The following is a 27,538-nucleotide window of genomic DNA, read 5'->3' as shown; positions in this document are numbered from 1 at the left end:
ACCGATTATAACATTCCTTTTAGTTTCCAAAGGAAGACATCCTAGTTTCCAACACTGGTACAAGTTTCACTACAAGGTATTATAATGCCTTTTTTTTTAAAGGAAATTTGAATGAGAAGGAAAGTAAAATGTGTCCTCATTTAACTGAATGAGTGCTCAAAATACATCCTGGAATGACTATATTTGTTTAAAAATGAAAATGAAATATGCAAAAATATAGCAGTATGTTTTTTATTTCAGATATTTGATTATTATCACAAATAACCTGGTAGATTACTTTTGAAACTTACACTCTGTTACGAAATATATTTGTTTCATTTAATTAATATCTGAATAATATTACAATTATTATGTTTTGGGAATGATAGAATACAGAAGCTAAATATTTGTCAGTAAAAAATATTTGTCAGTAAAAATTATAAGTTCAGAAATTACAAAATACCCAACATTAGAGTGAGTGACTCTTCAAATGTTTCTGTCTATCTTTTGGAACGTATCACATGCTTATTTGTTCACAGAAAACAATATAAAATTGGCAATTTAATATCCTGTCAACATAAACTTTATTTATTTGAAAGTCAGAGTTACAGAGATTGAGAGTGAGAGAGAGAGAGATCTTCCATCCACTGGTTGACTCCCTAAATGGCTGCAATAGCCAGAGCTGGGCCAGGCCAAAGCCAAGAGCAAGAAACTTTATCTGGGTCTCCCACATGGGTGCAGGGGTCCAAGGGCTTGGGTCATCCTTGGCTGTTTTTCCAAGCACATTAGCTTGGAGCTGGATCAGAAGCAGAGCAGCTGGAATGCTAACTCGCACCCACATGGGATGCCAGAATCGCAGGTGGAGACTTAACCTGTAATGCCACAAAACTGGCCCCTATAAACATTTTTTTTTTACATAATGGATTAGCTTATAGGAAAAGTAAAATATAGTGCAATTTCCTTAAGATCAAAAAATAAATTTAACTTTTCCTTGGTAATGTGGGTATTGAGTATTATTTCAATAGAAACTGCTATTTTTTAAACTTTTTGAATATATACTATTTGCAAAATAATATTAACTTGTGAGGTGAAAAAACTATAACTATATTTAATGGAATAATTTAAAATTCTTTGTTAGTATTACTTTAATAAGGCTTTAAATTGTTATAAAAATGGAAAACAAATCAGATTTTATAGCCTAAAGCAGCTTTTCATAAGGTTTCAATTTTATATGTAAAAATGTCCTTTCTCATAAATTCATAGCAAATGTTGCTAAGATATATAAAAAAATTTATAAGCGAGATATACAGAAAATAAACTCTATAATCTGAAAAGCAAAAATCACATAACGGAACTACAGGCATCACAGCTTAATTCAGTCACACGTCACAAAGGAAAAAAACTGTTAACTTTGTAGATCATCTCAATCAATACACAGATTTCACATTTTCTGAGGAGACTTTCATTAATCCACTACCACACTCCTGCTTTTTGATCCTGGCCTCCAGCTTTCTCAAAAAACATGAAGTCCTAGAAAAAAACAAAAATACAGAAATGAGTTTTCAAAGCAAGGATTACTTTTCAGACATAGAAATACTAAAGACTCTGAGGACACACAGTAATCTATATGTTGCACAAAAAAACCCTAACTGTAATAAGTAAATCCCAGGAAAATCAATAGCTATGAAAGTTCATTGTTTAGCTTTTCCATTTAACAGCAATTAAATTCTGTAATTCTAATCATTTACTGACACCAGAATGAGGTAATTAATACTGTTAGTTTCTCTAAATATCACCTCTTCTCATGCCCTCTGAAATCTTTCTCATTCTCCCTCAATTTTCTGCAGTTCTTTTCTAGTAAGATAACTTTTTAAAAATTATTTATTTGAGAGGTACAGTTACAGGTGGAGACAGAGAGAGAGAGACATATACAAAAGTCTTCCATCCTCTGGTTGACTCCCCACAACAGCTGGAGCTGGGCAGATCCGAAGCCAGGAGCCAGGAGCTTCCTCCGGATCTCCCAAGTGGCTGCAGGGACTCTAAGCGCTTGGAACATCTTCTACTGTTTTCCCAGGGCATAGCAGAGAGCTGGATAGGAAGTGGGGCAGCTGGGACTCGAACTGGTGCCCACATGGAATGCTGGCGCCATAGGCAAAGGCTTAGCCTACTACATCACCAACACTGGCCCATATTGCTTTTTTATAGCAACTCAAGTTCCATGTACAATTTTAGGCTTTTTCAGGGAATGACTGCTATCTTTGAGATAGGAAGCATTAATTGCAATTGGTATTTTTCAACCCATTTTCCTCATTTCTCTTCCACTGTATCTACTGTGATTCCAGCTGGTTTCATACCATCAGTGTCTAACTAGACTCTCTACCCAGGGACTACAGTCAAATCATATGACTGTATTTCTTATTTTTCTCACATCTATTATTTTCCTTTATTTCTTCAACAGAAACAGTTTTACCCTTCTTGCCAAATGCTTGCAATATACTTTTGCAATTTTATATTTCTTTAATCTATTTTGCACCTAGTCACTAGTACTGATCTTTCTAAAATTATAATTACTGAAGCTGGTGTTGTGGCACAGCAGGTAAAGCTGCCAGTTGCAATCTTGGCAACCCACATCTGAGTACTCTGTTCTAGTCCTGCTTTCCCTGCTTCTGATCCAACTTCTTAGAAATTCATCTGGGAAGGCAGTGGTAGATGGCCCAATACTTGGGCCACTGCCACCCATGTGGGAGACAAGGATGGAATTCCCTCCTGGTTCCGGGCTTTGGCCTGGCCCAAGCCTGGCTGTAGCAGGCTATCTTGGGAGTAAATCAGTTAATGGAAGATCTCACTTTCTATTTGTATCTCCTCTGTTGCTCTGACTTTCAAATAAATGAAATTTTCATAAATTATAATTACTTTAGGATACCCTGTTGAAAAAACAATTCACAATTTTCAGTGACTTAGCCAGTATTTACAAGAAGTCCAGAGTCATTCTCTAATGATCTCTTCATCATTCCAGTCCCACTTCCCATTAATTCAAACAATCCAGGTTGCCTTCTCTCCCCCAAACACACTTATCTTTTATATTCTCTGATTTTGGTTAAATAGTTTAAGGTTAAATTTTAATTTGGGAGTAAAAAGAATACTTATTGAAAACATGTTTTACATACAATTCAGATTATGAATGGCACTCAAAATCTTTGTGAATAATGAAATGAGACATATTACAGCACAAAAAAAATAAAATGCATGTATACAAGGAGTTTTAAAAAGTTCATGGAAAAAATGTGTATTATGAAAAAAATCTATAGATATATTTCAAATATTTCTGCACCAAAATAAAATTATCTTTTTTCCACTTTCCTAAAAACTTTTTGGAGGAACCTTGTATTTAAACTTTATTATAGAAAAATTAAGCATATGACAAATTAAATATAATAGGATAAGAATGTCTCAGAAAGTGCTCATCCAGCTGTTATCAATACAATCAGTCTTAGGTCATCCAATATTCTGTCCCCTATTCTATTTTAACTTACCTCCATTTTAAAAGCAAATCATTGATGAAATCACCTAATGAAATACTTCAATGTGTGCCTGTTAGTTTTCACAGAAATGATATCACATTTTAAAGGAATCTTAATTATTCCTTAATATTGATCAAATTTTCATGAAAACCTCATAAATGATTTTTCACAATGGCTTGTTCAAATATGATCCACAAATTGTATTAAGTTAACATCTCTCCTTAATGTATTAAGTCCTTCTTTCTCCTACTAGAATGCATAGACTCATCCAAACAAAATTTATTCACCCATGAATCCATTGTCATGATCACATGGGATTTCAGAGCTGGAATTAAAAAGGAGCTTGTTTGAAACCTATACATGCAAGATAGTCAATGAAAAAATTTATATTTACTGAATAATTTCAGAATGATTCTAGAGAAATGATCCATAACCAAGATTAGTAACAATGGACTTACAATGAGGAAACAAGCGCCAAGCATCACAGCTTTCATTTTCACATCAAGGTCTAAAGGGAACTGGATCCCAAAGTTATCAGCGTCTGTAAATGCCTCTTTCAAAAGCCCAGTCCACTGCTTAGAAATCTTGCCAACCATGCTTTGTTCATCTAGAGATTTAATCTGAAGTGCAAAAAAAAGTCTTAAAAATTTCTGGAAAAGTTACAACAAAACTTTTGTCACGTATTTTGGAATATACTGTAGACTTTTATATAAAGATTTAATTAATTAATTTATTTATATAAAGGGAACTGATTTACATACAGTTTTAGGAATTTAATCAGACTTCCCACCATCCTATCCTCTCTCGCTCTCATTTTTCTCCTTTTTATTTCTTATTTTTCTTTTAATTTTTGAAAGGACACACTTTCAATTTACTTACTTTATAAACACAGGCTTAATCCTTCCCTAAATAAATAAAGAATTCAGCAAAGAAAAGCTGTTTTAAAAACTGATGTAAAATAAAACAAATATTGGATTAAAATTTGCATCCTATGTTACTATGAACATTTTACTTTCATTAGACAGACATAAGCTTCTGCATCTATTCGTGGAAATGTTAAAATATAGTAGACACTGTACAGAGAATGTACAAGAAAGTAGTTTTGCTGAAATGTTTAACACCTTCAATTTTACATTAAATAGACGGTAATAAATTCTTCAAGTGGTCAAAACAAAATTTAACGAGGAGGATAGAAATAGTAAATGTTTCTTTGATGAAAGTTCTAGAAGCTGCGAGGAAGGTAGTAAACAGAATTCTCAAGTGATTTCTGCTTTGAAAGAAGCACAAGGTTTACAAAGGTGAAGTTTGAATATGATAGGAGTTCTCATTACCACCACTCTCAGTAGAAAACATGAGTGCTAAGAGCCTGGAAAAGAAGATTGGTAGTTTTGAGTGAAGCAAAGTATTGAATACCTAAATGTGGGATAGCCCAGGTCAATGTGTGCAGTAAGAATGGACAAGTAGTGGGGCACGGGCAGTACAAGAAGAAGGAAACTCCAAAGTAAAGATCTTACTATTTGACAATTCTTCCTAAGGAAAACTCAGGGCCATCAGAACAAATTGAATGGATTATGGGCAGACTACAGACACTCCCCAGGTGGGCAGGTGGAGGCTGAATGTAGCCCACACTGACCAGGTTACATACACACAGAGCTGTGTCAGCTGAGATAAAGAATGTGTTTTTCAAACGTGCACAGGTGCCACATGAGCTAGCAATACCCTCTGAAGCCCCTGTCCCAGGGGCCACAGAGGAGACTGAAGAGTTGGTTGGTGTTATTTGGGTGGGGGTTGGGATAAGAGGGATGTTCAAAACCTTGAAATAAATTTCCAATATGGAACTGTGATAGCATGGACTACTATCAAATATCCATTTCATTCCCTCTCCCACTGTAGGCCCAGGATTCCTCTTGCTCATTGATAATTGGGTTCAGCCATATGAGCTGTTGAACAAGGAGTGTTACCTGGTATGACAGGAGTACTGTCCTTCAACATGGCTATGTGGTTCGTCCTGGCTCTTGCTTTCCAGTGATAAGCCATTAGAAAATATGATCCAATTAGGTCCTCCTGCTGCAACCCCAGAACAAACGTACCTGGAGCAGCTTGAGGCCAATGTGCCAGCTGTCATCTAAGCATTTTCACTACTGATAAAAACCTTACATTTTATTTTTTAATTTTGAAACTTTTTAAACTTTAATTTAATAAATTTAAATTTTATTTAATAAATTATATTTCCAAAGTACAACTTTCGAATTATAGTGGCTTTTCCCCCCATAACCTCCTGAGCAGCCGGCAACCATCCCATCTCCCACTTCCTCTCCCATCCCATTCACATCAAGATTCATTTTCAATTATTTTTATACACAGAAGATCAATTTAGTATATACTAAGTAAAGATTTCAACAGTTTGCATCTACACAGAAACATTAAGTATAAAGTATTGTTTGAGTACTAGTTATGCCATTAATTCACATAGTACAACACATTAAGGACAGAGATCCTACACGGGGAATAAGTGCACGATGACTCCTGTTGTTGATTTAACAATTGACACTCTTATTTATGACGTCAGTAATCACCCAAGGCTCTTGTCATGAGCTGCCAAGGCTATGGAAGCCTCTTGAGTTCCCCAACTCCGATCATATATAGACAAGGCCATAGTCAAAGTGGAAGTTCTCTCCTCCCTTCAGAGAAAGGTACCTCCTTCTTTGATGGCCTGTTCTTTCCACTGGGATTTCACTCACAGAGATCTTTCATTTAGGTTTTTTTTTTTTTTTTTTTTTTTTTTTTTTTTGCCAGAGTGTCTTGGCTTTCCATGCCTGAAATACTCTCATGGGCTTTTTAGCCAGATCCAAATGCCTTAAGGGCTGATTCTGAGGCCAGAGTGCTGTGAAACATTTTTTAAATGAAAAAAGCAGATGGCATCTTACTAGCAACCGTCAATCCAATACACTGATAAAGACATTACTATTTTACCTTTCTGATATCTACAGCAAGAAATTAAAAATCCACCAAAATTTATACAAAAAAAGAAAATACATAATTTTTTGTGGCAAGGATCAGAAATATGTACAATCAACTAAAAATCATGAGGACTAGATAATTTTAAACTATATTCTAGAAGTTATTTTAAAAATAAGAAATCCCTGTAATAAAAATTCAGCCTCTGGAAATAAAAATGGTATTATATTAATGTTAAAATTTTAATCCATAAATTTAATAACAGTCATTAGTGAAAAAATTCTAAGAAACATAGTCATTTTCTCACAAGGTAAATATAAATATAAAATCTGAAAGAAAAAAAAACACAGAACATAGGCCCTATCAAAGGAATATACTATAATAATGTACAGCATTAATTATGATTGGTCATTTTTTACTAATAAAACATTATACAATATTTAGTATATCATAGAAAGAATTCATAAATAAGAAATTTAATCCTCAAAACAATCATGTACAAAATGTGATTATACAATTTTCATGTAAAAAACTGCAGACAAGAGAGATTAAATAATTTGTCCAAGGACACAAAAATAAAATGCTGATGATATAGCCTGCTGTTTAGTAACCTTAGTATCAAATGCTAACAAAAATCTAAATCAAGAGTCACAAAAAATGATCATTTGGCCCTATTGACCACACAAAAATTTTAATTCAAATTTCAACTTTTGTACTGCATTGACACACCCGTGTGTGTGTGTGTGTGTACATGCTCATGAGTGATGAAGTCTAACAACAAAGGGTTGGTTTAGGGAAATATCTATCAAAGGACAACTGCAAGATCAATCTTTCCAAGAAACAATTCACTTTTTATAAGTTCATAAGCAAAAAGTAAACAAATATATAAAAAGGGTGTGGATGTAACAGACAATGCAAAGGAACACAAAGGCTGGTAGCCAGTAGGCTTAGATGAAAACACTTAAACTCCCAAGTCTCCTCCTCCTTCCTCTCTTCCCCTGCCTTTCCCTTCCTGCTTTTACGTTTTCTTTATTAATCTGAATTTTACAATTGATCTGAACCATGTCTGGCTGTCCTTGTTTTTTTCTTATCCGGAGCTATTGCACTTTCTGAACCTGAGGCACCATGGCAACAACTCTGTGCAGCTCTTACCAATTTTTCATCTGTTGATTTTCTTTGTGGGTGAAATAGATGCTAAAGCATTGTATAATTTTTGAATTGTCTTATGTAAAGATAGAGGAGTTTTTAAAGATTTATTTATTTATTTGAAAGGCGGGGTGATCAAAACAGGTACAGATAGAGTGAGAGATCTTCCACCTGCTGATCCACTCCCCATATGGTCACAACAGCCAGGGCTGGGCCAGGGCAAAGCCAGGAGCTTGAGGCTTCATTGGCTCTTCCACATGGGAGACAGGGACCCAAGGACATGGGGCTTTCCACTGCTTGCCTAGATGCATTAGCAGAGAGGTAGAAGTGCAGAAGCCAGGATCCAACCTTCACTCCCATATACATTGCTGCATTGCAGGCAGCAGCTTAGCTCACTGTCACAATGCTGGCCCCAAGATAGAGGATTTTTATGCAAGAACTGAGGATGCTCTTTGGTGATTAGTCTTTTTCTAATATGCTTTTGCATCTATTCTGTCATGTATGTAACCACTCAGGATCAATTTCATTGTTTTCAGATTTCTTAACTGCAGCAATGATATGGATTCAGACTTTAAACTCATCACCAGGATTGGATTGAGATATCTATTTCATATGGCCATTTTCCCCCCTACCAAGAGTCCTGGGAAGGAGAGAGACAAAGGTTACTTGAACAAAAGCCCAGAAGTACTGTGACATCGGATAACTAAGATAGTTACTAAGTGAATCATTAGTCACGCAGTAAGTAGTTTATAACATTAGGAACAAACAGATGACTCACAAAATGGCCCACAATTTAAAACTTGTAAATTATTTATTTCTAGAATTTTTCATCTAATATTTTCAGACCACAATTGATTATGGATATGCCAAACTACAGAGAGTGAAACTGGGTAAGGAGTGACTTTTATACCAAATTTTGTACAACTATCCTTGTCTAATTGGGCTTCTTGTAGGAGGTCAATTATGTTAGACCTTTTATATTAGCCTACAGAGCTGCCAGGCTGTATTTCCGAATAGAAGGATCTGTAACCTTGGTAACCAGACTAGACAAGGTCAGTTTTCTACTGAAAATGGATAACATATAGCATCATCATACAAGACTCTAAAAGAAATTTTGCCAATGGCACTTCTAGAGCTCTTACCCAGCTACCGGGAAAGTTTCACTCCAATTTTCTGTATTTATTTATTTACATTTTTTTTTTTTTTTGAAAGAGCATGAACAACTGAGTACCTGTGAGTGCTCTCACCTGCTGCTTCCCTCCACAAATGCCAGTGACAGTGGTGGGGATGGTGGATGCTGAGCCACCCCAAAGCCAGGATCTCCATCCCAATCTCCATCAAAGGGCCAGGGATTCAAGCATTTGAGCCATCACCATCTGTCTTCAGGCATCCACAGGACTTTAGAATTGGAGTGGAACTGGGACTTGGCACTTCCATATGGGATGTAGACATTCCAACAGGTAACTTAATTGCTAGGCCAAACACCTATCCCTATTTTGCTATTTTCACCTTATAAGCGACTTTGCTCACATTATTATTTTTATCATAATAAACAGTGATGTTTGGTCAAGGTAATAACCACTATTTTGAACACAGTTAAATATGAGCACATCATCTCTTGCTTGAAATGTTTATACATAATAGTTTTGAATGTTTTACTTTTATATCAACACATTATCCTCCTTGTGATACATCTGTATACAATATTAATATGCTATTTTAATGTAATTAAATGCTGAAAAATTATATTTGCACATTAAGAAAGCACATTCTGATAACATCATGACATTTCTTACCTCAAAATCAATATCTCCAAAACAGCTACACACAATACATGGACCAGAAATTTTTAGCACATCCTCTTTCTTCTCATTTTGAATTGTAAACTTGGGCAGACAGGGGTGCCAGGTCTGAGTTACATAACCAATTGGGACACCAGGAGGAGCTTGAACTTCTATCTATAAAGGAAGAATAATGTATGTAAATGTAATAATGATAATACGCTTAGGTGAATGAGGAGGTGAAAAGCACTGAGCGACTTTACAACCTGCCCTGGTGACTGTGCACTGACCTTCTGAAGGCAGCAGGGGAAACAGCAACTGGTGCATCTCAGTGGTCGCTCCAGGGTGATCACTTCTCGGCCCGTGTTATCAAGAATCCTCAATGTGAAAGGTCTAGATGCCCCACAGCAATTTCGGGTACAGCAATCAGTATCTTCCACTGCTAGGAAAACCCTCTGTCCAAGGCTGTTCCTAATTTCATATTTGTTTTGAGTTTCAAAACCTGTTAAGACTTTAAGACACAAAGAAGAAATCATCATCACCCATAAGGCAAGAACACTGCTCTACCCTGAGATATTATAACACATGGCTACACCAGTGTTAGATGATGATCCAGGGAGAAAAAGAAGGTAAAGGAAAGACATTTAGAGAGGACCCTGACTGAGACAAAGAGAAAGGGAAAGCACAAGGCCAGGCTACTAAGGTTCAGGAGATTAAGAGTTCTCTAGGGAGACACAGAGAGGAGAACGAGGCAGATCTTCCTGATTGCACAGACTCCCACCTGAAAGGGAAACAGTGGAGAGCGCTGCTGCAGCGATGCAGGTACACAGTCGTGCTATGTGTGTGGATAAGATGTCCCCTTAACCTGGTGCAGGTTCATGCATTACGGAGGAGAATGGAAGATGACAGGTACACTCATGCGCCATGAAATGTTATAGTCCATCAGTTGGTTTAGTACACTGTTCTATAAACCATAATTAATGTCTTAAATTTCTGTACTGTTTGAATAAAGGCAATGAGAGGGCTTACTTTCAATGCACATGTGTAAAAAGAGAGAGTAGAAATGGAAGGTGAACTAGAGCATCCTATTGGGCACCACGTACCACGGTTTAACTCAGCAGCAGCTGCTTAGAAGTAAGGGAGGAGTACTGGGCCAGGGGAAAATGCGCTTGGCGACCAGGGCTTCATCTAGACAAGGGGCCTCCCGAGTGAACTCTGCACCTTACCAAGGTTAATCTCTGCATGCGGGAAACACACTGCATGTGAGACCTACATGCTATCCCACCAGGGGACTTCCTATACTGACTCACACATTGGACACCTCACCACTCACACACTGGACAGCTGGCAAGGGGCAACCCAGGGCCCAGTCTGTCCATAGCCCCCAGTAACCTGAAACACAGATGTCAGAAGCCTGACCAAAATAATAAGCAGTGGTTCAGAAAACATGTGGAGGTAAAAACTAGTTTCTGATGTATGCAGGTACAGAAGTTTGGTCAGATAGGATGCCTTTCACAAGCTTTGTCAGGACAAATTCTCTTAAGTGTGTTTAGTGGGACTCATGCCCTGGACCCATGACTTAAACATCTGCCACAGTTGTATGTTTGGTGAGAAAAAACTAGACTGATCTTGAGAGGGTGTTTATTATCTGGTTAAGTAGCTTATTCTCAAAGTCTGTAGTTTGTTGATTTGTTAAATAACATGGGTTAACATAATCTCTAAGTTTCCTTCTGGTTACTTGAAAATGAAACCAAACAAAGCAAAAGAATTCTGTTTATGTCTGTTTGATCTCTTAAGTTTTGAAATGAGAGAAAATGTTAATGCTTTATATGCTCAAATGTTAAAAGAAACTGGGTATTCTTCACCTTCTTTATAATATGAAAAAGCAAAACCCTAAACATTCAATTTGGGGGAAAAACAGCAAGGAAATTAAAGATATCCTAGTAAACTTGGAACATATTCTGTATCCCATGATTAAGGCACATACTTCAAGTATATTTATAAAGTTTATAAATCTAAAAACCTGTTGTGCTGTATAATGTGCAGAATAAGTTGTTCTGATTATATAACTTTAATAAGTATAAATAGCATATTTTACAAAGAATCAAAATTACCAAATAACAAGGGGTTCTTTTCTGGACAGAACTTTGTTTAGAAAAATTAAACAAATGTAGAACCATTACAAACATCTCAGTGTATATTTTAAATAATGTAAATATAAGAAATGACAACTGCATATTTTAATTATATTCATTACTCTGTTTGGAAAGGTTAGCTTTAATTTCTATCAGAGAAAAGAACTCTGCAGACAGGTGAAGATGGACTTAACAGACATATGGTGCAGACCAGCAGGGTCATTAAACCCTTTTTATCTAGAAGGAGGACACTATTGTTCAGGAATCCATCCAAAGGCTTGCGCCATTAGCAGCTGTCCTGGAACCTTGATTGGCTTCTTGAGGTTATACTTGCACCTGGAGGTCATGGCACCAATGTACAGGGGGTGGTGTGAGACCCACTCAGCAGGAGCAAGCTTGCTCTTCTTGGGAGCCCAGCCTCAAACCTGCTGGTCAGCATCCTCCAACTCTGCAGTGCCCCTGCCTATAAGCTGACAATCCACAGCCCAGGGGACAAAAGTCTAATAAGGCTCATCTGAACTCCCAAGAGAAAATGTGGAAATAAGCAATGATTTTCCAAAATCACCATCCGGATTCAAACTGATCACTTGTTTCAGAAATGTACTGGCTGGCGCCGCGGCTCACTAGGCTAATCCTCCGCCTTGCGGCGCCGGCACACCGGGTTCTAGTCCGGGTTCTAGTCCGGATCGGGGCGCCGGATTCTGTCCCGGTTGCCCCTCTTCCAGGCCAGCTCTCTGCTGTGGCCAGGGAGTGCAATGGAGGATGGGCCAAGTGCTTGGGTCCCTGCACCCGATGGGAGACCAGGAGAAGTACCTGGCTCCTGCCATCAGATCAGCGCAGTGCGCCGGCCACAGCACGCCAGCCGCGGCAGCCATTGGCGGGTGAACCAACGGCAAAAGGAAGACCTTTCTCTCTGTCTCTCTCTCTCACTGTCCACTCTGCCTGTCAAAAATAAAGAAATAAAGAAATAAAGAAATGTACTAAGGCAGGGCCAGTATTGTGGCATGAGTTAAGCCACTGCCTGCAGCAACAGCATCCCATATGGGTACTGGTTAGTGTCCTGACTGCTCTAGTTCCTATTCAACTCCCTGCTAATGTGCCTGGGAAAGCAGCAGAAGATGGCTCAAGTTTTTGGGACTCTGCATTCAAGTAGGAGACCTGGAAGAAGTTCCTGGCTCAGCCCTCACTGTTGTGGCCATTTGGGGAGTGAACCAGTGGATGGAAGACCTCTCTTTCTTTTTCTTTTTCCTTTTTTTTTTTTTTTTTAAGATTTATTTATTTACTTGAAAGTCAGAGTTACACAGAGAGAAGGAGAGGCAGAGAGAGAGAGAGAGAGAGAGAGATGTCTTCCCATCTGCTGGTTCACTCCCCAATTGGCCGCAACAGCAGGAGTTGTGCTGATCTGAAACCAGGAGCCAGGAGCTTCTTCCAGGTCTCCCATGTGGGTGCGGGGGCACAAGCACTTGGGCCATCTTCCACTGCTTTCCCAGGCCACAGCAGAGAGCTGGATCAGAAGTGGAACAGCTAGGTCTCGAACCAGCGCCCATATTGAATGCTGGAACTGCAGGGGGGCGGCTTTACCCACTACACCACAGCAATGGCCCCAAGACCTCTCTTTCTGTCTCTCTCTCTCTGTCTTTCTCTCTGTACTAATAATACCTTTCAAATAAATAAAATGAATCTTTAAAAAAAAGGAAAGAAAAGTGAAAACAAATAAACTAAGGCAGCCAAACAATTGCATATAGCTCTGACCCATTTTCAAGCTGAGCACAAACTGAGGAGAAAACAAAAGTCAGATAAAAGGATTTGTAGGAAAGAAGCAAAATGTTTTGATTGTGTTCCTTCTAAGTTAATGTCTGTATTGTAAAGAAATATGCAGAGCAAAATCTTATTTTACCATGAGAAAATTTTAAAGTGAATTGCCAATATTGTTCATAATTTCATTAATGTGAAGAGAGACTTTTTTCAATAGCTTGAATTAATTGCCCCATGTGTGTCACGTTGATATATTTATGGTGGTTAATATGCATTTATCAGCATAAATATCTTTTCTTTCTATAAATATGATGAATATGATGAAAACATACCTTCTAGTAGTTCAACTTGTTGATGAATCAATAGCTGATCAATCTATTATACAAAAAAGAAAATTAGTCTGTAAGTTTATGTCAAAGAATTTTCTTAAATCAAGCAAAATATAATTAGTGTGTTTATATTTCTGAAATTGCATACAATCAAGTATCTATGTTTATTAATCTTATTAATACTTCATAGTCTATGTTACCTTCTTTGTAAAACTAAAGATAATGTATTTAAAGTGACTTCCATGTGAATTCCTAAAAATATTTAGAAAATTCTGCTCCCTTTAGAAATGGCTCAAGAAACTTCGATAATTTTTCTCTGTTAAAGAAAATTTTCTGCATGTCTGAAAAAGCTTTGAAGTATACCCGATACCATTTGGAGCTGGTGATAACTTCTATGTATTTTGTGAGATCTTGATTTGCACTTCTCAGAGTACTTCTTGGAGAACATAATCATGACTAAAATCTTTTAAAGAATGTACTTAGTGCATTGTGGGAAGCAAAACAGGTACAGAGAATATAAGAGTGACCACTGGTTTACCAAAAGCTGATTGGATGTCATAGAATATTTGTTTATATATTGGGCACACAGAATTTCACATTACTTTTTTAACTGTCTGATTCCTAACACCAAAAAATGGTATACATCATATTGCTGACATTAACAGTTACGTAGTAAAGAAAACTCCAAGATATTTTCTGCCCTCATTGACAGCACTGATAAAGTTGGATATTCCAAATGATGAAAGCAACATCATCAAGCTGTATCACTAATTATAACAAAAACGGGGAGTCAAATGACAAAAAGTATTAAAACTCCTCATTTGGGACCACTAATTTAAACTCAACAGTAAACTTGATGTAGAGTTCCTTTTCCAAGCTCTAATGTAATTTTTTAGAGTTGGGATTTCAGAACATAATGCACAGCCCCAGAGTTCCAGGAATGAAAAATCAGCCCCACTTCCTTAGGAAGTTACATAACTTCTCTGAACATCCGTCTCTTTGGACAAATGGTGTCTTGTGCCTAAACATCATCGATTTTCTATAAAGATTGCATGAGTTACTACATGTATTATTTAGGATAAAGACTAGAAAATCATGTTTAATAAATATTGACTACTGTCTATTGCCATAAATGGTATTCAAGATCATAGAAGACACAATTTTTAAGATATTTTTATTTTGATTTAAAAATTGAAACTGACTTAGAAGAATTCATTAATAAAATACTTTATTATTTCAAGCTTGATGAATTATTAATTTGTTATTCTGGTTAAGTAAATTGGAAACAGGTTGCTTCAGGATTATTTTATACATTTGAAATTACCTGAGTCAAATATTCTAATCCAGGTGGGCAGTTCAATGGAACTAGTGGAGCTGGCATCCATGGTATTCCTGCAGGGCCACCAGGCTGAGTATGTCCTGGCTGATTCTGGACAGGAAAGCTACCTGGACTGGCAACCGGTGGGGCTGGGTAGCTGGCCTGGGGTCCTAGGTAGCTATCCTGGGGTGCTGGATAGCCAGCCTGGGGCCCTGGGTAGCCGGCCTGGGGTCCTGGATATCCATCCGGGGGCCCTGGATAGCCAACCTGGGGCCCTGGGTAGCCGGCCTGGGGTCCTGGATATCCATCCTGGGGCCCTGGATAGCCAGCCTGGGGCCCTGGATAGCCAACCTGGGGCCCTGGGTAGCCAGTATGTGCTGGAGGTCCTGTAACAGAAACAAGTAAAATAATTTTACAACCACACGGTAAAATAGAGTCATCAATCCTTTTAAGACTATCCCAGTTACCCACAAACTGACCTCAGCTCAAGAACCTGCATGTGTGAAGCTGAATGTATATTTTTATTTTTCAGAGATTATCCAATGAAATGTTTGTTCCACATGCACTTCTATTCAGAAAGTGTGGACAGATGTGACCTGTGGCTAATTCTTTACCATTCAAAATCAGATGGAAAATGTATCTGAACAATTGAGAGAAAATGAACTATGACCCAGAGTCACTTAAATAAAGATTATGGCATGACTTTGGGAAAAGGGAAATAACGTTAGGTAGAAGACCCAATATAAAGGTTTTGCAGCAATATTTTGGGGACCAATGCACCCTGTAGAAAATGTTAATTGCAGGGCCAGTATTGTGATACAGAGGGTTAAGCCACTGTCTATATGATACTAGCATCCCATATCTTAGCACTGGTTCAAGTCCCAGCTGCTTTGCTTCCTGTCCAGCTCCTTATTAACATCCTGGGAAAGCAGTGGAATCTGGCCTAAGAACTTGACCCTTATCATGCATGTGAGAGACCTGGACTGTGTTCTGGGTTCCTGGCTTCAATGTGGTCCAGATATGACTATTTCAGCCATTTGGGCAATGAAACAGCAGATAGAAGATCTATCTCTCTCTGTCTCTCCCTCTCTCTCTATAACTATCCATTTCAAATAAATAAATCTTTTTAAAACAGAACTAAGAATATTAAAAAAGCAAACAGAATAAATTGTTTTAAAATGGTATTTCTGGAATTATAACAAAGGACATCTCATATGTATAGAACTGGGGGTAGTTTTGCCCCCACCTCCCTAAGGGATAGTTGGCAAGGTCTTGAGACATTTTTGTTCACAAAAATTGGAGGAGAGGTTGATACTGGCCTCTAGTGGGTAGAGACCAGGGATGCTGTAAATTATCTTAAAATACTCAGAATGGCCCCCTGAAAAAAAAATCATCCAGACTAAAACATTTGCTTAAATAAAATATATTAAAAAGGAAAATGCATTGCCCTAGATAATTTTTACTTGTGTAGTCTTTTAGCAATTGAAAGAGGTGAAGTGAACTCTTCACTTAAGGTGAGCTGTTTCAGGTCAATTTCAGAGCTAATTTGTGGTAACACTCTGTTTCAAACTCCATAAAATTAGACAGCAGAGATAACTGAGGTTGAATTTCTAGATTTCGAATTTGACTTTATGAGTGTTTGGTTTCATGCTTTGTAAAAAGATAGGTTTAAAACCATACACAGTGAACAGAGCGATAAATCAAACTGGTTGGTTGTGGGATGGTAAGGGTAGAATTATGGGTGATTATAAAGATATCAAAATTATTATTAAGAATTATTTAAAATATTTAAAATAATGTACATTAATGTTCTAATTTTTTATATTTACTCTAGAGCTACACCAACAAGAATGCAATGTAATATGAAATTTCAAAAATCATAACTGATTTTGTCCTGAAAAACCATATATTTAATCATAAAAATGAACATATTAAATGTTCTCTGTTAATATGGCTTGAACAATCTCAATAACTTTACATTCATGTCTCTGCAGTCACTCTTATCCAGCCCAGCCAGTCAAGCAGTGACAGAACATCTTTGGGGTCATTCCCCTCTGGTTGGCCTCTGGTGCCACCATGGCTCTGCTTTCGTAAACTTAAGGTCTAGTAGACACTATGCTTAAATTATTTTCCACTCTGTTCCCTTTAAATTGCCAGCTGCAAATTAAGATAATCTGGTTTTAAATTACAGATTCATCAAATACAGAGGAATATATTGGCCCAATGTTCAATCTGACAATTTAATCACGTTTTAGCAGGAAGGGAGGATCGTAACTCCTTTAATGCTTTTCTCCGTTCAGCTGGTTCCATAATAACTTTGGCAGAATGCACTTGGTGGGGACTGTGTAAATGCAGGGAAAGGACACCACAGAAATGGGGTGGTGTTGTGGTACGGGGGATTAAGCCTCACTTGTGACACCTGCATCATATGTGGGAGTGCTGGTTTGAATCCTAGCTGCTATGCTTCTGCCAGCACCAGCTTTCTGCGAATGCGCCTGAAAATGCAGAAAGCTGGAGAAGAGGGCCCAAATACTTGGCACTTTCCACCCATACGGGAAACTGGGATGGAGTTCTTTTTTCTTTTTTAAGACTTATTTATTAGTTATTTGAAAGGCAAAGTTACGGGGGCGGGGGGGGGGGGGACAGAGAGAGATATCTTCCATCTGCTGGTTCACTCCCCAAAGGGCCACAAAGGTCAGGGCTGTGCCAGCCCCCTGGGATGGAGTTCTTGACACCTGGCTTATTTGGTCCAGATCTGGCTTCTGCAGCTATTTGGGGAATAAACTCTCTTTCTGTTTTTATGTCTTCCAAATAAATAAATTGAAGAAGAAGAAGAAGAAGAGGGGGAAAAGAAGGAGGAGGAGGGGAGGGAGAAAAAAGAAGGCAGAAGGAAGAAGAAAGGAGGAAGAGGGAGGAAGGAGGAAGAAAACCCCAAATGACACACCTCTGAAATATCACAAGTTATTGCATATCTACCATTGTCTTTTCTCTCTCAGCTGCAGGTGAATGGCCTCGCTCCCTTTTTCTACCGCCTGCAGCCCTCACTCCCAACTTGAACTGGAAACAGGAACAACCTCAGAATAAATATCAAGGAAACTTTTCAAATATGAGTGAAAGATCTGTTAACTGACATGTCACATTTTGCTACCTCTAAACAGGCACAAGTGTTTGAATAATAGAAAATACAGACATGTACATGCCCAGAAACACAGAGATTCAAGAAACCAGGAGTTTATAATCAGATCTGGGATTCTGATACAGCAGTGTTCCTGGTTTCAGGAATTCCAGGAGGAAATCATACAAAGAGGTAATAAGTGAATGGGCAGGTTTCAAGTAAACCAAAGAGCATATGAGGGGCTGGCGCTGTGGTGTAGTGGGTTAACGCCCTGGCCTGAAGCGCTGGCATCCCATATGGGCACCGGTTCAAGACCGGGCTACTCCACTTCTGATCCAGCTCTCTGCTATGGCCTGGGAAAGCAGTAGAAGATGGCCCAAGTCCTTGGACTCCTGCACCCATGTGGGAGACCAGGAAGAAACTCCTGGCTCCTGGTTTTGGATCAGCACAGCGCTGGCCGTTGCGGCCAATTGGGGAGTGAACCAGCGGCTAGAAGACCTCTCTCTCTCTCTCTGCCTCTCCTTTTTCGCTGTGTAACTCTGACTTTCAAATAAATATATCTAAAAAAAAAATCCAAAGTTAACTGTTGATATTTTACTTCTAAATGTGGGCCAAATGTTCTTCTAAAAGTCTTGATATTTAGAACTGAAGATACTAAATATGAAATAAAAACTTGAGTTATAGGGGTGGGCATTGTGGCCTTCTGGATTAAGCCCCAGCTAGGGACATCTACATCCCATACAAGACTACCAGCTTCACCCTCCTAAACCACCATTCCAATCCAGCCTCCTTCAAATGAACCAGGGAGGGAACAGATGATGATTCAATTACCTGGGACTCTGCCATCAACAAAGGAGACCTGGACGGAGTTCTGTCTGGGTCCCTGACTTTGTTTTTACAAAGCAGGCTTTGGGGGAGTGAACCAGTGATGGAAGATTCTCTCTGTCTCTCTGTCTCTGTCTCTGTCTCTCTCTCTCTCTCCCATCCCCTTCCTTCCCCTCCTTCTGTCTTTCAAATAAATAAAAGAACTTTAAAAAAAAAAAAGACTGTTAAAAAAACCTGTCATTATAAACTATACCTCAAGCCCAAGAAATCTTTATATTTATGTAAATAGAAGTCAGTCCACAATAGTACAGTGTAAGACTGTAGACAAACTCCACCAGACCATATAATATATATATATACACACATATATGTGTGTGTATATATATATATATATATATACACTATATATATAGTTTAAACAAAAGAAAAAGAGGAAGAAGGAGAAGGTAGGAGAAGGAGAAGGGGAAGAGGATGGGGGAGAAGGAGGAGGAGGAGAAAGGGAGAGAGAGAGAGAGAGAGAGAAACAGTTGATTGTTGGCTGCAGTGTTAATGGAAGAAATCTTGAAGAGCAATAAAGGGTAGGAAAAGAGAAATCATGACACCCAGTGATATCCCTGCCAAGAAAGCCTTTTAAAGTAACATTGAATTACTTTAAAATAGTGGCATACTACTACCATCTGAAATCCTTTAGCATTATTTTATTCAGTGTCTGCTACTATGAGAGCATCCACATCTGTCCAAAATGCCTTCATGATGCAACAGGATTTTCTTATGGTCAGTGTTGCTCGTTCTAAAGGAAGTAATACCCCATTAACTTGGAATCTGTGGTTCAGCAGGTAGCCTTGGTTAATGTTTACCTTCTCATCATGTAATAAAGAAAGAAAATTAAGTAAATAGTGCAAAGAAAATTTGATCTTTTAAAACAAACCAGAAAAATCACAGGGCTACCATATTGTCTTGAACATATTTTATTTCTAATTTTAATTTTCTAGTATACATACCTATGTAAATACTTTGTGCCCAATTATTCATTTACATATACACATTTTATCTGTATGTTGCATATATATACATACATACACAGTTATATAGAGGGAAACATAGAGTTAAACCGTGATTATGATCATAGCCGTTTGAATGTTTAAGTTGAACTGAAGCATCTTAAAGCTTGTAGCAGGTGAAACAGTTTAACTGTATACCAATTTAAAGTTAAAAATCTTTGAATTTCATTAAAATTAAATCAATACAGTGGTCACTAAGGAAAAAGATAATATAACTTCACATGGGAAAAGCAACAGGTCTAGTGCTGAAGGTGTTTTATTTCTGATAATTTGACAAAGATAAAGGAGAATAAAAATCATTTCAGGGAAACAGGATTTGGTTTTATATATGTTTTCCCAATATATAGTGTTATAAACTTCAGAACATTTAAATTTTACCAAGATAAAGTCTTTCATTACATGCTTGAAAAATACCCATCTTATTTCAAAGTTTTTTTGAAGAAACAAAACAGAGTGCAACGAATGGTATTTATTTAAGTCTATACACACATGAATATTATGAAATATATTTTAGGGTATGTATCAAAATTTTTAAAAGTTTTATTTTAAAGCGAGAGAGACAGAGACAGAGAGAGACCTTTCATCTGGTGGTTCACTTCCCCAATGCTCACAAGAGCCAGGGTAGAACCTTTCTGAAGCCAGGAATCTGGAACTCCATCTGCATCTCCTATGTGGGTGGCAGAGACCCAAGTACTTGAGCCATTATCTGCTGCCTCCCAGGCGCATCAGCAGGAAGCTGGATGAGAGAAGCAGAGTAGCACCTCATTATGGTAGCAGGCGTCTCAAGCACCAACTTGACATCAATGAATTAGCATATTAAATCTACTGTCATTTAATTAGTATAAGTTGAATAATCTTTATGTATATGAAATACACAGAAGAAAGAAAAAGTTGCTACGGATAGAGTACCATATGCATTATACAAAATATTCACCAGGAGATCTAAAACTTCTTAGCTGTCCCTAAGATTTTTGTATTATTAGTAGTACAGGATATATTTGTGTATATCTCAATGACTAACACTTACCCAAAATCATATACTCTTAGAAAATGAAAGAAATAGTACAACAAATAACAACTTAACAATAGATTTAAAATTATACAAAAGAAAGTGAACACTTAAAGTAACTTACTTACCGGGTTTGTCCATTATTTAAACAAATCTGAAAAATAAGACTTGACATTAATATGTCGCCTATAATTAATATGTCAAACACAACAGATGAAATCAGATATTCTAATACTATACCACTTTACTCATGGAATGTTCCCCTCTATTCAGCCTGTTCAGCATTACCTGATCTTTAAAACCCTTTGGGTTTAATGTCACCCCATGATGCATGTCTGAGTAGGACTTGTGAAGTGGCTGGTCAACCCATGACAGTGGACTCTTTCTAAAGACCTTTGGGGAGAGGGTTGAATAAGGCAGAAAGCCACGTGAGCCCTAAGACCACAAATGGTACTCAAGATTAAAACTGCAGCCTTTACAACACCCACAACACAAAGGAAGATGCTCAAGTTCCCAGCATCCAGGCTGGACTTCAGCCCAGGAGAACTGGAAAGGCTGTCAGTCCCATTACTGTGATTATCCCTTGACTTGCCAGGTCCTGTGGCCCTATTCTGACCAACCTGGACCTCACCCTGTGTTCTGTGCATTAAAAGTTGCTTTGGCCGGCGCCGCGGCTCACTAGGCTAATCCTCCGCCTTGCGGTGCCGGCACACCGGGTTCTAGTCCCGGTCGGGGCGCCGGATTCTGTCCCGGTTGCCCCTCTTCCAGGCCAGCTCTCTGCTGTGGCCAGGGAAGGCAGTGGAGGATGGCCCAAGTGCTTGGGCCCTGCACCCCATGGGAGACCAGGAGAAGCACCTGGCTCCTGCCATCAGATCAGCGTGGTGCGCCAGCGGTAGCGTGCCGGCCGCAGCGCGCCGACCACGGCGGCCATTGGAGGGTGAACCAACGGCAAAAGGAAGACCTTTCTCTCTGTCTCTCTCTCGCACTGTCCACTCTGCCTGTCAAAAATAATAATAATAATAAAAAATTTGCTTTGTATCAGAGGACTCATTTTCAGGGGTAGTCACAGCTGTAGCCTATTGTTAATCCAAGTGACTCTTTGTGCCTGGTTATTTCTATAGAAACACAAGCAATAAAATTCAATTCAGTATTTCTGCTTTCCTGAGCTTCCATGCCATAGTAAGCTTTCCCACATTCCAGTTACGACTCTCTCTCTAACACAAATCCCAATCCCCTTCATGCAAATTTATCACAATGAACACATGAAGTAAAAACCTTGTTCCGCAACTGCTTTATCTTATATTCTTTTCTTTTTAGATTTATTTATTTATTTGATTTAGATTTATTTATTTATTTATTTGGCCGCAACGGCTGGAGCTGCGCCAATCTGAAAACAGGAGCCAGGTGCTTCTTCCCGGTCTCCCATATGGGTGCAGGGCCCAAGCACTTGGGCCATCTTCTACTGCTTTCCCAGGCCATAGCAGAAAGCTGGATCGGAAGAGGGGCAGCCGGGACTAGAATCAGTGCCCACATGGGATGCCGGCTCCGCAGGCGGAGGATTAACCTACTGAGCCACGGTGTGGGCCCCTGTATACTCACATTCTAATATGACTCAGTCCTTCCCATTACTAACTCCTCCTACTGTTCAGTCCTGGGTAGTCAGTAAGTCACCTGATCTTTCTACATCCTCAACTAAAATCTAGTGCTCCCAAAAAGTAACCACCTCTTTGTTCTCGCTTACAAAATTAATGCTTATCATTGTCAACTCTAAACATGAATCTAATAATCTATGAAATCTCTTAGAACATTCCAACTGTAGTCACCTCTTAATTATATATATCCATGAAGTTCAACAATGGCTGCATAATACATGATGAATTTACTTGGTCCTGTAATAAACCCCCAAATTTGTTTGTGTTACTAACTTCACTTCCTGGATTTTTTCAGAACACAGGAAATCCTGTTTACATTAACTGGTCAGAAATTAACTGCTTCGAAGCTCTTCAAGCCACAAAGGCAGAAATATTAACATTTATATTGCTTTCTCAGTTAATAAAAAGTTAAAACATAAGCTAATAAACAGGCGTGGTTGAAGTAGACTAAACATTTTCAAGAATGCATTAGTGTTTTAGCTTCTACCAGTTGAAGAACTGTAAAAGGAGACTAAACTCATACAACAAAAGGTCATGGATATTTTTGTCAACATCACATTTCCATTCTTAAGGATTATGTATTAAAATGTATATACCCCCCACCAATAAAAGGGAATACATAGTTTCTTAAAACACACCAAGAAAACCCTAACAAATATATTAAAATACTGATAAAAAGTATGGTCCAGGAGCAGAGAGTTGGCCTGCTCGTGGTTAAGATGCCCATGTCCTATATCAGTGTACATGGGTTTCAGTCCCATCTCCCACTCCTGACTGCAGCTTCCTGCTAATGCAGACCCTGGAGGGCAGCAGAGGATGACTCCAGTACTTAGGTCTCTGCCACCCACATGGGAAGTCTGGATTGAGTACCCAGCTGCCAGCTCCAGCACTATGCACTGTTGGCATCTGGGGAGTGAACCAGCCCATAGGAGCTTGTTCTCTATATTTGCTTGTTTCTCTCAAAGCAAACAAACAAACAAAAAAACCAAGTAGATGTAGATTCCGTAATGAACACTGTGAGAAACTCATCTTTAAAGTTTTATCTACCCCTTACTTCTTTTAAGACATCACCCTTTACTATAAGTATGCTCAGTTTTAAAATGTTCTAAGACCTTTCTCCAATTTTAATAGCAATTGTAAGGGATTAATTTTTTCAGTCATTCTCATCTTGCACTCAATGTCAAAAGAAACAGTAATTTCTAGAGCTAAATCCTAAACAATATTAAGAGGATAAACACAGCAAATTTGTTTTATTTTTTTATTTTGTTAACAAACCACTTAATTGAACAAAATTAATTCATTGTATCTTTATTGAAAATCTATACATCTGGGCTGGTGTTGCGGTGTGGTGGGAAAAGCCATCTCCTGCAACACTGCAGGTGCACCCACATGGGTGCTAGTTCATGTCCCAGCTGCTCCACTTCTGCTCCAGCTCCCTGTTCATGGCCTGGGAAAAGCATCAGAAGATTGTCCAATGTTTGGGCCCCTGCCACAACGTGGGGGACTTGGATGGAGCTCTTGGCTCCTGACTTTGACCTGGCGCAGCACTGGCCATTGTAGCCACCAGGGGAGTGAACCAGCAGATGGAAGACCTCTCCCTCTGTGTGTGTGTGTCCCTCACTCTCTGTAGCTCTTATTTTCAAATAAAGCAAATCTTAAAAAAAAAAAAAAAACTATACATCTAAGATGGAAAACATTTATTTTAAATAAAGGACATACTAGCAAGAAAGGGAATTCATAAACTAACACTATGCATAATATTAGGAACAGCTAGAAGCTCTTACGTGTGGAATGCTGTAAATTTTCAAATCCTTGCCAAATGAGTATCAACTATAAACACACTGTATTTATCTTCCTCAGGGTCAGAGTTCATTCCTTCCTTGCACAGAAATTCAAGGGATAGAAATGAAACAGTATAAACAATTTGTTTGTTCTCATGCTTTTTCTTCCTGCTTGGCAGCATAATTTTGATTTTGAGTCTTAAATACAAATTAGTATGGATGAATAGCTATGGGCAAAGCTATTATAGAATAAGATCTGGGTCTCTGTTTTACTGTAGGCTTTATAATTTTAGCAATTACATAATATTTCAAGCATTGAAAATGGTACGTCATAAATTCTGGCACAAAATGTTAAGTGATCCTTGTACCTGCATCAGTGCTAACTGGAGAAAGGAACTGCATTCCAGGTGAATACAGTCATCTACCATGTGGATGCCTTCCCTGAATTTGATCTCGTTTACTGGTACCATGAAGGATTTCCTGAAACATAATGAGTCTAATCCAAGACATAAGTCACTCTCATCAACTGGGACCAACAGAGTTGGAAGTGACTAAATGTTTCATGAGACTAATGAGTAAGTCAAGGAGACAAAAATAATCAAAACTAATCTTTAAGTCAGTTGTTCTTACTTGATTGCTTTATTAGTTCTGAAAAGCCTTTCCTTATAAAACAGAGCTTCCTCATTAATTTGAATTTCTTTTCTTCCTGTCTCATAAATGTGCAAACTAAGTCCAGAAACACAAAATCATTATCTACAGCCACACAGCTTAGTAATTAGCTGAATTTAAAATGTTCCATTCCTTTTGCACTCATGTCCCCAACTCACTTATGTAAGACAGAAAAAGCTTTAGTTTCATTTTATTCGTGTAAATTTGGAATGAGAAGCACACAACTGTCAGAAGTAATTGACTGAATGGTTTGGCTTTTAAATTTAGCACTAACATGCTACTGCCCCAGATTGTGTGTACACACTATACATGCATGTATACACGTATAAACACTGCTGCTATAAATATGCATTTAATGTAAAGGCTTTCAAAAAATACTCAATAAAGGCAAAGGACATTCAAGGCACTAAAGCAGTACAGCTCCTTGGCACTAGGGGGCACAGTTACGGCAATGCAATCAATCATGAAAAACACCCTAAATTCTAGGAATAAAGCTGATGGTGTTTCAAGAATGGATTATTAGGGCACTGACTTACATACAGGGAGGCAGTAGTCGAGATGTCAGGAAAGTCAGAATGAGACCTGAAGGACATCCACAGCCAAGTAATCCATGGAAGTGGGGGGGGGGGGGCGGGGGGGTGAGCAGTGCATTAGGGACAGAGCAGGCCTCACAGGTAGAAGTCCTGAGGCTGAGGGAGCCTGGATCATTCTAGAAAGGAAAGCTCTCTAAGGTTACAGCGCAGAAGAGGGGGAGGCCCTCAGAGGTGAGGACAGGGAGGTGCTCAGGGGTCCTCCCACGGTTCTGGTCTCCTCACCTCTGCTCTAAGCCCCTTACAGATCTGAAGGCTGCTTGGTCTGCAATGCAGCTACCTTACCCACTGTTTTTCTATCCAACTGCAGAAATCAAATCAGCTCTCTCTTCATTTTCCATTTGTTCATCCTCCAAAATCCTACAACTGATGTAAATGCCGGGGTGGCATCAGGAGAAAAGTTCTGTTCTCAGGGAAGCTCAACAAAGAAACAGGAATCCCCAACCAGTCTGACACTTCTCCCTCAGCAAGTGTGCTGTGTGCTAATCCCTTATGTCAAGTTGCTAAAGCAGAAGGAACCGTCACTAGAACTGTTAAGTGCCCATGACAAGACTGCCAGGACAACAGCACACAATAGAACTACATGGGCACCAGATAGTATGCTTGGAGCAGCACTGTTATATGTGTAAGTTAATAAAAGCTAACTTTCACAGAGTGCTTTCCACAGTGCCAGTCCCTGCCTGACCAGCACGACATTAATACACGTAATACTCTTTGTAATTCTTTTACCAGTTACACAATTTCAGAGAGGAGAGAAGGCAGGAAGACCAGGAAAATGACTCAGATTCCATAATGGGAAGTGGTAGAGGCAGGGCTCACAGAGTCTGGAGCAGAGGGTCTTAGCCACTGTGCTATAACCCCCTCTGATTGGCACTCAGTCTCACAAGTTACCCTCTCTGTTGTCCCTCCTAATAGCCCCACTATGCGGGTTGACAGTCCTGGCCTGGATAGAGGGCGCTCTGAGCTGTGAAGTCGCGTAGCCAAGCGGAAGCAGAGTTCAGTTTCCAGGCAGGACACACGTTGGTGGCCTTTCCAGGTAAGACACACCTTGGTGTCATTTTCGGGTAGGACACACCTGGGCGGCGTTTCCAGACAGGACACAACTTGCCACTGGAATGACTCTGGGGCGGGCCAGGGGCTCTGCTGGGCACGCGATGTCCCCTTGCGAGTCCCTGTTCCACTTCTAGACTCACTTCCCGCGGCCTCTCCGACCCCAGCCCTAACCTCCACCCCCTGAGGCAATATAACCGGCGGTCCCCATCCCCCCGAGCTGCCCCCGTCACTTGAGGGCGGTGCGGAAACCGAGCAGGTCCCAAGTTCCTGACCCCAAGAGGCGACGGACGAAGCCTCCCGCCCCACCTGTGACGACCGCCGTTCCCGCGCAGTCTGAGCGAGCCGAGGTCCTGGCGCGCGGCGGCGGAGCCTCTGCTCCCAGGCCGGCGGCGGTGTCGCGCCTCCTCGGGCCCCGCGGCTGCAGACGCGCTCCTTCCACGGTGTCTTGTGAAGTCGGAGCGGAAAGAGTCTGCGGGCAACCTCAGCGCAGACGCGGCGGCTCTCGGTTTTATTTCCTGGATCTTACGTATACAATGGGATACCGCGGGAGGCGGGACAGTCCCTCGGGCTACGCCGAGCCACCGCCGCGCCCCGCCCGCGCGCGCGCGCGGCCGACTGGCTCCGGGGCGCTAGTCCTGTGAACTGAGACTTGGACATCACCTGGCACTGAGAGCCTTGAACTAGGATGGGGCCTCTGCTGGGAGAACGTCCAGTGCTCTAACCTTGACCTCTGTCCCTGAGTCTTGCTGCTTCTGAGGCGCGCCGTGCCTCAGGTGGTTTACTCCCCTGAGCCCGCCCTTTCGTGCTGTCTTGCTTTTCCTTTCCTTTCATCATCAGATGATGTTTGTAGTATGTTTACCG

At 39.6% G+C, this 27,538-nt stretch overlaps 1 protein-coding gene across 3 annotated transcripts; it reads right to left on the bottom strand.

Annotated features, from left to right (window-relative positions):
- Nucleotides 1–215: 215 nt before the first annotated feature.
- On the bottom strand, nt 216–27,538 carry LOC100341366 (phospholipid scramblase 1). 3 transcript variants are annotated; one of them, XM_051818689.3, is made up of 9 exons: nt 26,984–27,538; nt 21,061–21,086; nt 20,501–20,659; nt 14,929–15,308; nt 13,608–13,650; nt 9,676–9,896; nt 9,401–9,562; nt 3,959–4,120; nt 216–1,509 (listed from the first exon to the last, which is right to left on the bottom strand). In XM_051818689.3, exons 3-9 carry the CDS (start codon nt 20,505–20,507, stop codon nt 1,453–1,455), a joined length of 1,032 nt encoding a protein of 343 aa, XP_051674649.3. In that variant the 5' UTR covers nt 20,508–20,659; nt 21,061–21,086; nt 26,984–27,538; the 3' UTR covers nt 216–1,452. The 3 variants fall into 3 exon arrangements, with proteins under 3 accessions (XP_051674649.3, XP_008264524.3, XP_069929304.2); XM_008266302.5 differs by lacking the exon at nt 20,501–20,659 and having other exon boundaries at nt 26,984–27,530; XM_070073203.2 differs by lacking the exons at nt 20,501–20,659; nt 21,061–21,086 and having other exon boundaries at nt 26,984–27,519.

This window comes from Oryctolagus cuniculus, chromosome 4 (assembly GCF_051225735.1).
Source record: "Oryctolagus cuniculus isolate XC-2025 breed Fujian yellow rabbit chromosome 4, ASM5122573v1, whole genome shotgun sequence".
NCBI lineage: Eukaryota > Metazoa > Chordata > Mammalia > Lagomorpha > Leporidae > Oryctolagus > Oryctolagus cuniculus.
The sequence above is the reverse complement of the archived record's forward strand: the minus strand, read 5'-3'. Positions and strand labels throughout refer to the sequence as shown.